Source organism: Typopeltis vanoorti, chromosome 9, assembly GCF_054136105.1.
Source record: "Typopeltis vanoorti isolate ZY-2024b chromosome 9, IOZ_Tvanoo_1.0, whole genome shotgun sequence".
NCBI classification, from domain to species: Eukaryota; Metazoa; Arthropoda; class Arachnida; order Uropygi; family Thelyphonidae; genus Typopeltis; species Typopeltis vanoorti.
Genome location: NC_143557.1, coordinates 40,887,787 through 40,900,960, shown reverse-complemented (window position 1 = coordinate 40,900,960; position 13,174 = coordinate 40,887,787). Strand labels below are relative to the sequence as shown.

Sequence of the window (13,174 nt, the reverse complement as noted above, 5' to 3'; positions counted from 1 at the left end):
TGTTGTTTATTGATGATGCAGGGCAACACTGATAAAGGTGATGCAGATATCCTACAAGCTGATTTAAATAAATTGGCAGTGCAAGCAAAGGACAATATTGCAAAATGTAAGTTATGCACTTCAGGATGAAAAGATTATATTTGTATCATAGTGATGGTACTGGACTGTAGGAAATTAACAAAACTAGAGATACTCAGTCATGGTGGACAGAGAGTGAAGTTCAGAGGCATATTGCCAAAGTTGGCAAAATAGCTCAAAGTTACTTGGATGTTGTAGAACATATTGACAAATAAAGATAGGGAGGTTATTATTTTTCTTTATAAGGCTGTGATTTGGCTGCATATTGACTACTGTGCACTTATTTGGTCACCTGCATTTCTTGAATATCAGGAGATGGTGCAGAAGATTCAGAGATAAGTGATCAAGATGGTAACATCTTTGGAATGCTCCCCATGAAGACAGACTGAAGGTGTATGAGTTGCAGAGTATGGTTGGGAAATGGAGAAAAGGAGATGTGATAGAAACTCACCAGTTACTAAAGAGATTTTGTAAGATGGATACAAAAGAAATTTTTCAATACATGACAAAGAGAAAAAGAGAGAGAGAGAGAACAAGGGGGGGGGGGGGTAACACCCCTGGAAGCTATGTAAGGATGTGCAAACTAAATTTTTTGATTATATATTTTTCACGGTGCGGCTTAATAAGGGCACTCTCGTTCAGCCATATTGCGGTAGGCACCATCGCTATACTAACAATTCCTGTTAGCTTAGCAAGTGCAGAAAGTTTTTCCAAGCTTGAACTGATTAAAAATTATTCGCACACAGCAGTGACCCAAGAAAGATTAGTTTGGTCTAGCAACTATATCGATAGAGAAAGACATAGCTTATAATTTAAATTTAAAAGAGCTTATAAACAGTTTTATTGTGCAATATCACAATAGAGCAAATGTTTAATTAATATTATTATTTAATGGTTTTGCATTAATGTTTCTCTTGTAATAAAAACAAAATAGCAATTGGAGGTTTGCTTATATTTTTGTCTTATAATCCATCAGTGACAATATCATTATTCACAGACGTGTGAATAATGATAGCATGGATCTCCTGCAATGACACCCTGGAAATACCTGTATAATAATAATAAAAGGATAGTAATGGTCTGGATCACATCGAAAGAGGTTTGCATATAATTTGTGTCAATAAAGTAGGTGTTTATTTTTCCATAATTGCAGGTAAAAACACCAAGTTTATAGAAGAAAACTGCCATTACTATATAATTCCAGTAAACTCACCTTCAACTGATCTCTACAGCCAAAAAAAACACTCATCACTTCAGCATTAAGAAGATAATTCAAAACAAAACAGTTATAATAACTGATGATTCCAATGCACATTCATGTCTTTAAGTCTCCGCTGTGCAATGGAAGAATGATGCACCATCGACTAAGTTAGATAATGTTACTAATGGCTAAACCATGATGATAACGATGAACTAAACAAATGCATCTGATAGAATACTGCAAAATTCTATTACGTAAACTGGAGCTAACAGGGATGGATATGAAGCTGGTGACATGGACAAAAGGATAACTAAGAAACAGCCATCAGAATAGCAGTATTGAACCTAAAAGGCAGGTGATGAGTGGTGTGACACACAGCCAAGTTTCTTGAATCACTACTGTTTAATCTGTATATCAGTTATAATAAGAATGATTTGAAGAGGATTATCCAGTTATCATTACATAACATTCCTATGGAGTCCAACAAGTCAGTGTCAAAAGGCATTCCCATCAAACACCCCACTGTTTACACTACTTTAATCTGCTATCCACACAATATACTATGCAATGTCCACTAATAAATATTTTGTTTGTCAACTGTGTGCATTCTCTGGTCCATTTGCCTATATGTGGGATGAAGACATTGTGCAACCTCCATACAAGACATTAACTTACCTTCAAATGAAAAAATCTTTCCTTTGAGAACCATAATCTTTGTCTTATTAGGATTCTGTCTTTGCTAATCTCATTAACTTTGTTAAGGATTCATCCTAGTTCTTCCTTGTCATTACAAAGGAGTACTGAATCATTGCTGTACCTCAGATTACTGATTAATCTACCACCTATCACAATTCCTCTCTTAAGCTCATCCAATGTTATATGAACAATGTCCTCAGCATAGATACTAAACAGATGAGGAGAAAGTAGGCATCCTTGACAACCTGATGCCAATCAGGAAATCCAACACCTGTTGTTACTGTGGCTTCTTGCTAACTGGTAAAGTTGGCTATCGATATGATAACGTGTTGAGGAAAACCCATTATTTTCATTACATCCCACAACTTCAACATGCTGAACCAAGTCAAAAGCTTTGGAGTAGTTTTCAACGATCTGCATAAGGCAAAGGATCTGATCTGTGTGTCCTTGCCTTTCCTGAAATGTGCTTCTTCCTCAGGCATCTCTGCTTCAACTTTGGGCCATCCTATTTAGAATGAGCTTTAATAAAATCTTGTTTGCATGAGAGATTAAACTAATAGTTCTTTACTTCTTGTAATTCTTCATATCTCATTTCTTGTGTAGTGGTATGAAAACTGACTTCGTCCACTTTCTAGGCCATAAGTCTGCCTTTCTATATCCTTGTCATCAATCTACAAAACACTCTCATTGCTCCAATGTCTTAATTAATCCTGCTAGGATCCTGCTGCACCTGGGAGCCTTAAATTATACCACAAATTAAAATTTGTAATTAACTTTTATTGGTGAAAAAACATAAATTACAGAAGAATTAAAGATTTTAAATAATGTTAAGTATTTCTTAATAATTGTTCCTCCAAAAACTAAAAAGAAAGGTGATCAGGAAACTCTAGATTGGCCACTGGTACAAGTAATAATTTTACAGATTGTGCATAATTATAATATCTGGCATAATTATAATATCTGGCATAATTATAATATCTGGCATAATTATAATATCTGACAGATATAAATTCTAAGTAATATTATAAATTCAATCTGTAGGGAACCTTATCCTACAGATTGGCAGCACAGACATCACCATACTTTTTTTATGCTATTTGTTGATATGGTAAATATGCTTAATAATTTAGCATCTTTTAATTAAATTTTTATTTAAATTATTCTTTATGCTCACTCTAGATGGGCATTTATTAGTAAAAATTATTGTTCAAAAAGCAAAAATCAGATTTTTCAGAACTAATATCAGATGTTAGTTGAAACCACTAGTAACGTCACATCTGGATATATCGGGAAGAGCAATACCTTGCATATGTTTCAATATATTAGTCAACTGTTTTATATGAATCCACTAACAGAAAGTTATAAACCTATAGTGCATTAGTACAGTATTAATACATAAACATGCTAAGATTTTCTCCAGAGACCAAACATGGTACTTTTTTTAAGCCTGTTCAGGTTTCTACTAAGCAAAGTGATGGTCACACACAATGAGTTATAAGAATCAACAATCACCTAAAGCTTTCAAAAACACTCATGTTCATTGCATGAATCAAACCCATAGTCTGCTAGTTAGAGAGAGGACATAAGATCTGCTCATGATCAGAAGGTTATAAACCTATAGTACATTAGTACAGTATTAATACATGAACAGGCTAAGATTTTCTCCAGAGACCAAACATGGTACTTTTTTAAGCCTGTTCAGGTTTCTACTAAGCAAAGTGGTGGTCACACACAATGAGTTATAAGAATCAACAATCACTTGAAGCTTTCAGAAACACTCATGCTCATGGCATGAATCAAACCCATAGCCTGCTGGTTAGAGAAAGGACATAAGATCTGCTCAGCCAATACCAGATCAGCATTTATTTAAGTGATTACCAAGAGGCCAATTGTAATGAGTATGACAATGACCAAAAACTGAGGAAATATAGTCACTCTGGTAACAAATCTGAATGGGATAGTCAGTACAAGAGGTAAGCATAAGGTGATATTGCAGTTCATGAATAAGAATAATGCCAGAAACATCAAAAATAAGAGGAAGGAGTTTTTGACATTGGTTGATGCAACCTGGTTAGAAGTTACAAGGATTAGTGTGAAGTGACTGAAAGAAGTTGAAGTAATGACAAGGATAGAATGTGAGGGGTATGGTATATTCAAGAAGGATAGAGAATGGATTGGGGAAGGAGCAATGCTGATGTTTGGTGAACTTCAGCCAAAATGATTATCAGGTTGGCAGGAGGAAAGAGATGTAGATGTCATACAACAGTAAATTGGCACAATGAGCACAGCTAAAGTAATTGTTATGGAGGACTTCAATGACAGAGGCATAGAATGGAAGGAAATGGAATTTATACAAGTATGAAAAGATGTTTACTTCAAACAGTATATAATAAAAGGGACTTGGGTTTGAGAGAGCTAGTTCAGGTGACTGCATCAGATGATCTGTTCATAACCAAGGTTAGCCACAAGCTACACTTGGGAAGTACCAACCATTGAATTTTCAATTATGAAAAGTATGTGGAATGATACACAGCAGGTGACTATGACAAACTTAGGAAGCAGCTTGAAGCAGTGCACTACCATAAGAATCTGCAAGGGAAGGATGTTATCAGAGCATGGAAGCTGGTCAAGGATTTCTGAAAAAAGCAATATCAAACTATATGCCCAGTCAGGAAAATAATAAGGTGGGGGTTAGATGAATGAGTAGAATCAATAACGAGAGAAGAAAAAAAAAAATGTTGTGAAGGTGATCCAAACACTTGCTGGCATTACAAGGAGGCACAGACAAAAAAGATTACTGGACTGCTAAAGAAGAAATTATGTATAAGAGGAAATTAGCCAAACAGGTCCTAGTCTTTCACTAGGTGGTCAATAAAATGAATATGGTCATAGAACTATAACTTTAGTGAAAGCCAATGCTGTAGGGTGATGACACCAGGCAAAACAGTTGAGTTGCTAATTATTTTGAAAGCGTATACCATCCATTTAGAGGTGTTGCAGCGAGAAAGATGTGACAGGAACTGATGTGGGAACATCGGATGAAGCAGTGAAGTTCTTATGATATCACACAATCTTAATGTGACCATTGGATGAGATAGAATATCAGCCTGTGTATTATGAGAATGTGCAAAGGAACTGGTATTGCCTCTGAGAATGCTGTTAAACTTATGTTAGAGCTCTGCAAGGTCCCAAGGGGAAGAAAGGCAAAATAGGTCCACTGGATAAAGGGATTCCAAGAGAGAAAGGTAGAAAAACAAACCACAGTATTTTGAGAGTGGAGATAAAGGTACTGGAAAGGTTGGCCAAGGGCATAATTCAGCAATGGGCATATATGATATTCCATGAGGGACAGCATGGCTTCATGAAGGATGGGTCATGCCTTAGTAATTTACTCACATTTTATAATGCTGAGATGGCTACATGCTGACACTGCTGGACTTTGTAAAGATGTCTGACAAGATACTACATGAAACTCTTAAACTGTAGTAAATGAGAATGGATCTGAAACTGGTGATATGGATACAAGTGGCAGATGGACACTTTACAAATGGTTATGTGTGTGTAGTAGCAAAATCCAAGAGAAGGTTTAATCTGTCAACTGATAAAAGCAATGAATGATCTGAAGGGAAATATTCAGTTCTTTGCTGATGATGCAAAACTGGATAATGTAATAGTTAATAAAAGTGACACAGAGAGCTTGCAGATTTTAATAAGTCACAGCATTGGCAAGGGATAATGAATATAAGCTTAATGCAGAAAAGTGTAAATTTATGCATTCTGGGATGAAAAGATAAGAAGTTGTGTATTAATATAACAGAAATGCTCAAGGAAATTGATAAATCAAGAGATTTGGGATTTTTGTGAACTGGGAACAGAAATTCAACAGGCATATAACATAACTGGCTAAAAGTGGCTTATGGTGATTAGCCAACATACCAGCCTTTACATATATACACGTCAGATGGATGCAATGTGTCCAATGCAAATTGCTATAGTCTCTGTCAGTAGTTCAGTTGGCAGAATAGTGAACTGTAGTTGATAATTCGGTAATCCATAGGTCAGCAGTTCAAATCCACCTTGATGGAAATTATTTTGTTAGCGTGGTTGGCTGAGTGGTTAGCGTATCTGTTCTCCAACCAAAAGGCTACGGATTCAAATCCCACTGTGAGAATGGATGTTTCTGATTGTCTGTGCAAATACTAGTAGTGGTGGTGGTGGTGGATGTTAGATGGCATTGGTGTAGTTGCAGTTCATTACGGTTGTTGGATTGAGTGGTGGAGACAGAGTTGTAGAGTAGGTGCCACCCTCAATGAGTCTCTGGCCTCCCTGGAGGTGTCAAATAATAAAAATAATAATAATATTTTATCCATGTGGAAGTTTTAAAGAACACTCTACAAGAGATAAGGAAGTTATCGTTTCTTTATAAGGCTTCAATATGGCCACATCTGGATTACAATACAATGATATGGATATAAGGAAGTAGGAGATAAGTTGGAGTTAAGGAAGTAGTAGGGAATTAGAGGCAGGTGACAAAGATTCCCCTTTTAAGGTGCATCTTTGCAACCTTACAAGGGGATGCAAACCTCACAATAAAATGTGGCTTTGCAACCCACAGTCTATTTGGTTATAAGGCAGAAAATTAATGATATGATAGAAGTATTTTACTGGAATGATAGAAGAAATCTTTCAGTAGTGAACTAGAGATGCAGAACATGATATCATCCTGGAAAACTGAATAAATATGGACTTGGCATCAGTGCTAGATTTATCACTTGGGAATGGTGAATGAATAAACTTGGCTGCTAGAATCAGTTGTAAGTGCTTTATTGGTGAGAATGTGTTCAAAGTGAGGTTTAATAGCTATGTGGATAAAGTTAGCAAGGGTCTCCTGAAACTCCATGGAGATGCAGTCCAATAATAATAATAATGTTTCAACTATATGCACTACTAACTAACACTTTGACATCCATAAGTTCTGAATGCTGATAAACCACACCTTAAAACGATACACCAACTCCAAGCCATTATTAGAAAAGCTTTAATTTTTCAATATTTTAGCCATTTATTACATTAAGAGCAACCATGTGTCAGTGTATGCACAATAAAGTGAGAATTTAAGTAACCTACAATGTCTAAAAAATGATAAACCAAATAAATAATAATAAAAAATTGTGTGATGTTGTTTTAAATCCTACGATGAGTAACAAGACTCCTTGGAGGTGCCTGTGCATTAATATCTTTTCAGTGGCAGTTTTCACAGAGCGTTTAATCATAACATGTTTATCATCGAGGAAAAAAAAAAAAAAGGCTACATAGCATCGGTTTCTTTGACTTTAATTCGCAATAACTAGTAATGTTAACAATGCAAAAGCTTAAAACTCATGCTCTTTCTCCTTCTACTAATCTGTACCTACAAGACGATATACTTGTTTCTTCGAAATATAAGATTTCTAAAAGAAATCGCACTTCGCAACAACAGCCTACGTTCGAACATCAACATAATACGAACATACATGACAAAAAAAAAAAAAACACCAACCACAACAGTTAAACCACGTGGTCAAAACTCACTATCCGAACAACAAAGGCTCCCCTGCATATAAATAATAATAATAATAAATAAAAATAAAATAAAAATGATATCTTATGAGAATATATTATTCATATTCACTTAATTCTAATTGATAAATAATCTAGCCCTCCTTATAAAAACAAATAAACTAAATGCTAAGGGATTATAAATTCGAGTAAAGAAATCCTATCTCAGTGATACTACTGGACTTTGCAGAGGCATTTGACAGGATTCCACGCGGAACTCTGCTGCATAAATTAGAAAAATTGGGTATGGATCCGATGCTAGTGATTTGGATTAGAGGATATCTAGTGGATAGATATCAAAGAGTGGTTTATTGAGGAGTTAAGTCCAGGAGAAGGCAGGTGACTAGTGGTGTACCTTAGGGCTCAGTGCTTGGTCTTCTGTTGTTTAATTTGTACATCGATGATACTGGGAATACTTTGAAAGGAAATATCCACTTCTTTGTTGATGATGCAAAATTAGAAGAGCGATAATCACTTCAGATGTAGATGTCTTGCAGGATGACTTAAATAGGCTGACGGTATGGACTTGGGTAAATGGTCGTAAGTTTAACGTGGCTAAGTGTAAGGTGATGCACTTCGGGAGGATGAGATCACATGTTGTTTACCATAATAATTGAACTGAACTGCAAGAAGTTGACGAGGCAAGAGATTTGGGAGTTATTGTGGACAGAGAACTTAAGTTTAAAGGGTATATTGCAGAGATTGCCAAAGCATCACATCAACTTACATGGTTGTTGAAGAACACCCTAACAAACAAGGATAAGGAAGTTATTGTTCCACTTTATAAGGCATTAATAAGACCGCATTTGGACTATTGCGCACAGATCTGGTCACCTGGATTTCTTGGTGATGAAGAAATGGTGGAGAGGATTCAGAGGCGAGTTACAAATATTGTTGCAGGTCTGTGCGATGTTCCCTATGAGGATAGATTTAAGATCTGTGAGCTCTAAAATCTAGCTGATACACATAGGAGAGGAGATATGATTGATAGAGGCATATAAATTATTAAAGCGATTTTATAGGATTGATCATCATAATCATCATCATACTTATCAAGGATTTAGGCCTAGTATGGCCTGTTCCGGCTTTAAAAGTCATCGTTGAATCGTATAAGAGGACGTCCTGGTTTTCTTTTTCCTAATGGCTTGTACTTTAAGGCTTGTTTTGGTAATCTTTCTGTTTTCATTCTTTGAACGTGTTCCATCCATCTATGTTTATATTTTTTTATTTTTTCTATTACAGGTTCTTGGTTTAATTCTTTCATCATATCTTCGTTTCTTTTGTGATCAAATAGGGTATACTTTGCAGTTTTTCTCATAAACTTCATTTCTGCTGTTGTTAATCTTTGTTTGTCTTTTTGTTTTATTGTCCAGATTTCGCTTCCATACATTAAGACCGGTAGGGCTAATGTATTGTATACTTTTAGCCTGGTTTGTTTTTGAACTAGGTTTGTTTTAAATATAGAGTTAATTACACCTGTTATTTTTAAATATTTTGCAATTTTTATGTTTATATCTTTTTCATTTTCTTAAGTGATCATACATCCTAGGTAGTTAAATGAATTCACCTGTTCTAAGATCTTGTTATCTAATACTATTTTAGTTCTTGCTGGATCTTGTCCTTTAATGGCCATAGTTTTTGATTTTTCCGTTGATATATCCAAAGATCATACTATAACTTTGGATATCTCATTTAGATTTAAAATAGCTTTCTGTAAGTTATCTTCAGAATTTGTAATTATTATTTGGTCATCTGCAAAGAGGAGAGTGTTTAAGTTTACTGTAGGTGAAAGTTTAATTCCTTGATGTAAATTTTTATTCCATTTTATTATTATTTCATTTAAGTAGATATTAAAAAGAGTTGCTGAGAAGGGACATCCCTGTCGACCCCTTGGTTTATCTCTCTTGTATATGATAGCTCGTGATTTAATCTTATTTGTATTTGATTATTTTCATATATACTTGTGATAGCTATTAGGATATTATTTGGTATTTGTCTTTCTTTTAATATGTTAAATAATATGTTTCTTTTAACTTTGTCAAATGCTTTTTCAAAGTCAATAAAAGCAATATGTGTTTCTAAGTTATATTCTCTTCTTTTTTCTCTATTATTAATTTTAGGCAAAAGGCTGGGTCTATACATGATCGTCCTTTTCTAAATCCATTTTGGACCCCTAGAATAAAGTTTTCGGAATATTTCATTAGTTTGTTATTTAAGATTCTGCTATATATTTTGTAACAGGAATTTAGTATACTGATACCTCTATAGTTTATAGGGTCATCTCTATTACCTTTCTTAAAGATAGGAATCAAAATTGCTTTTTTCCATTCTATTGGGGGGATACCAGTTGAGTAAATTTTATTTAAAAATAATAAGAGTCTTCCTTTGAATCTTGTTCCTGCGTATTTCTATAGTTCTGAACCTAGCTTGTCTTCTCCAGGTGATTTTCCGTTTCTTGTTTCTTTCAGGCTGATTTCTAATTCTTCTTCAGTTATTTCCTTTTCATTTTCGTTAATTGTTTGCCAGTTGTCTTTTTTAAAATATTTGTCTGTCCACAGTTCTGTGTAGTAATTTAGAAATTCTTCTAATTTCAATTTAGTGTTTAATTTAATGGTTTCTTTGGTATCTGCATTTAGATGTTTCAAAATCTTATATACATTTGGTCTTATTTTATATAAATCATGTTCTAAATTAGAAACAAATTTATTCCATAATTCTCTATGTCTTTTTCTTACTTCTTTTTTAGCTATGGCTCTTATTCATTTATATTCTATTTCATCTTCTAATCTTTTACTGCTTAACTATTTGTGATGGGCTTCTTTTTTCTTTTTGATTATTTCTTTGATTGCATCATCCCAGGTATTCAATTTTTTTCTTTTAGTGAATTTTTTGGTCTTTCCAATGCTTTCATTTGCTGCTGCATTTAGTATCGTTTTTATATTAAGCCATTCTATTTCTATTTCCTCATTTTGTTTTATTTTATCTAGATATTGGTTAATTCTTTGTTCATATAGCCATTGTACATTTGTGTCATTCAATAGTCTAGTTTTATAAACAAATGTTTCAATTTTTCTTTCTGTTCTTGTTACTTGTAGCCATTTAGGTAGTAATCTTAATTTTATTTTAACAAGGAAGTGGTCACTGCTTATTTCATATCCTCTGTGAACTCTAACATCTAGTGAAAATTTTGATGTCTTTTCATTTAATATGAAGTAATCTAATATTGATTTCCATCCTCTTGCTGCCCAAGTATATTTATGTATGTCTTTATGTTTACAGAAGGAATTCATTATTTTTAGATTATTATAAACTACAAAGAATCAATTTTTTACCATTTCTGTTTAGAGTGTGTTCTCCATGTATTCCTATATTATTATTAATTTTCGTGTTTCCAATTCTTGCATTTAGGTCTCCTGCTAAAATTATGTAATCAGTTTTATTTATTTTATTATATATGTTTTGTAGCTGATTATAAAAATCAATATTATCCTGTTCTCTTCCTTCTTCTGGGGCATATAAACCAATTATTGTTAAATAGCCTCTATCTATTTTTATTCTAGCTTCTATTATTCTTTCATTCCATAATTTATAATGTTTTAACTGTTTTGAAAGGGAGTTATGAATCCAAATCATGACTCCTGCTTGCGCTCTTTGGTCTCTGTCGACTCCATTGTGTATCACATTAAAATTTTCGGTTCTCATAGTTCCTTTTAATTTCTTTTTTGTTTCAGTGATTACTGCTATTTTAAAATTTCTTTCATTGTAGGATTGATACTGATGACATTTTTAACACCAGTGCGGGAAGGGAGAGAACGAGAGGCCATCCCTAGAGATTATGCAAGAGTGTGGTTAATAAGGATGTTAGAACTAGTTATTTTGCTTGGAGAGTTCTGAGTGGGTGGAATGCGTTGCTAGAGGTGGTTGTGAATGCTTCGTCTGTGAATGAATTTAAGAAGCATTGTAGGAATTGTGTAAATAATGGTTAGTGTGTCAATATAGGGTCTCCTGCGATGAGTCTTTTGATTCCATGGAGACAGCATTATAATAATAATAATAAATTGTGGATATTATATAATTATAACAGTGGATATTTCTTGCGTGAAACTTGAACTGTTCATGAGTTTGCTGGTCACCTTTCTCTTTATATACCCTCGACAGAATTTTCTTCTTCTTCAGCTCATGCTTAATGATATTACTCATCAATCTAACTCCTACTCGATTAACTTTCCTGCTTAATACTGCTTCCTCTAGAAGTCCCTTAACTGTATCCCACACGTTACTAACATCGTTACCTTGCAATATTTTATATCATGGTACAGAATTGAGATTTTTCCTAAACATGCAATAATCACCTGCCATGTACTTCCACAAATACCCCCTTTCTTGATAGAATATTTTTCATGTTTACAATCTCCCAAGTCAAGACCGCATGGTCTATTTCATCAGTTCGAATCAGCGTTGTCACGTTGGTTATGGATAGCTCTTCGAATCCCATGACCACGTTCAATACTTTACCGCATCTAATCCTTCCATCACATGCTGCCTTAAGTAATTATCCCTCAGCAAGTGTATAAATTCTCTATCCTTTCTAACATATCATATTTCTTCCTTCCAGTCTATATCTTCATAGTTGAAGTCCCCATAATAATCACTCGACCTGTATTCATTGTACTATTTGGCGATGCATGCCTTCGAGGTCATCTGCAGAACACCCTGACATATAACAATAATCAACGTATATTTTATCTTATTGGTCTTAATCTCACACCAGTTTGCTTCAAATGAACTGCCACCCATCTCCTATTTTTTTGGTTGCAATTCATCCACCAATCATCAACAATACCCCTCCCATCTTCTGTTCTCCATCTTCCATGAAAATATTAAACCCTTTATATTCTATTCCTGTAACTACATCATTTGCTGTTGGCCTCACTAATAACTATAATGTTTGGCGAGGTTGCACTAATCAATGCCAAAAACTCCCATCTCTTCTTGTTGATATTTCTGGCATTAGTATACAGAAACGGCAACATTTCTTTATTCTCTCACCCACATTTACTTTATGAATTAACTACACTATTCAATATTTTTGCTCGAGAGAATAGATTCCACAGTTGGTCATTCTCGCACTCATTCACCTCATGGGTGACTTCACACAAACTCACCTGATTCCATCATAATTGTTTAAGTTTTTCTGAATTTGTGCTACAGGCTGATCAGTGAACTTTCTCTCTCTCACTTGACGTCCTAACCCCAAAAACCATTTACATGCAGTCCATCATCATTATACAGATCCTTATTTTCGTCAAACACTGACCACAGCTTCACGAAACCTGCACCATTCCTTCTGCACAAAAAACACATAGACTAATTAGTTAGCAACACCCAATTTCCTCAGTTCGCTCTATCATAGCATGGCAGCAGACTTTTAGTCTTCACCTTTTCACTCTTCGGTTTTGCCTCTTCTACTAACTCCTTTACATCTTCCCTCAAAGAATCCGTCTTTTCTCTTCTCTCAAATCGTTTGTATCAACCAAAACAATCATTTTCTTTTACTTACCTTTTTGCGTCCAGATGGCATGGCTAATATAGTAAATTTTG

At 34.5% G+C, this 13,174-nt stretch overlaps 1 protein-coding gene across 1 annotated transcript in view; it reads right to left on the bottom strand.

Annotated features, from left to right (window-relative positions):
• Positions 1-7,500, bottom strand: part of LOC150103000 (uncharacterized) — a 361,006-nt gene extending 353,506 nt beyond the window's left edge. Inside the window, exon 1 of the mRNA XM_090397703.1 lies at positions 7,390-7,500. Coding sequence (XP_090253829.1) covers positions 7,390-7,490 — 101 coding nt within the window. The 5' untranslated portion in view covers positions 7,491-7,500. The remainder of the gene's footprint in view (positions 1-7,389) is intronic.
• Positions 7,501-13,174: the final 5,674 nt, after the last annotated feature.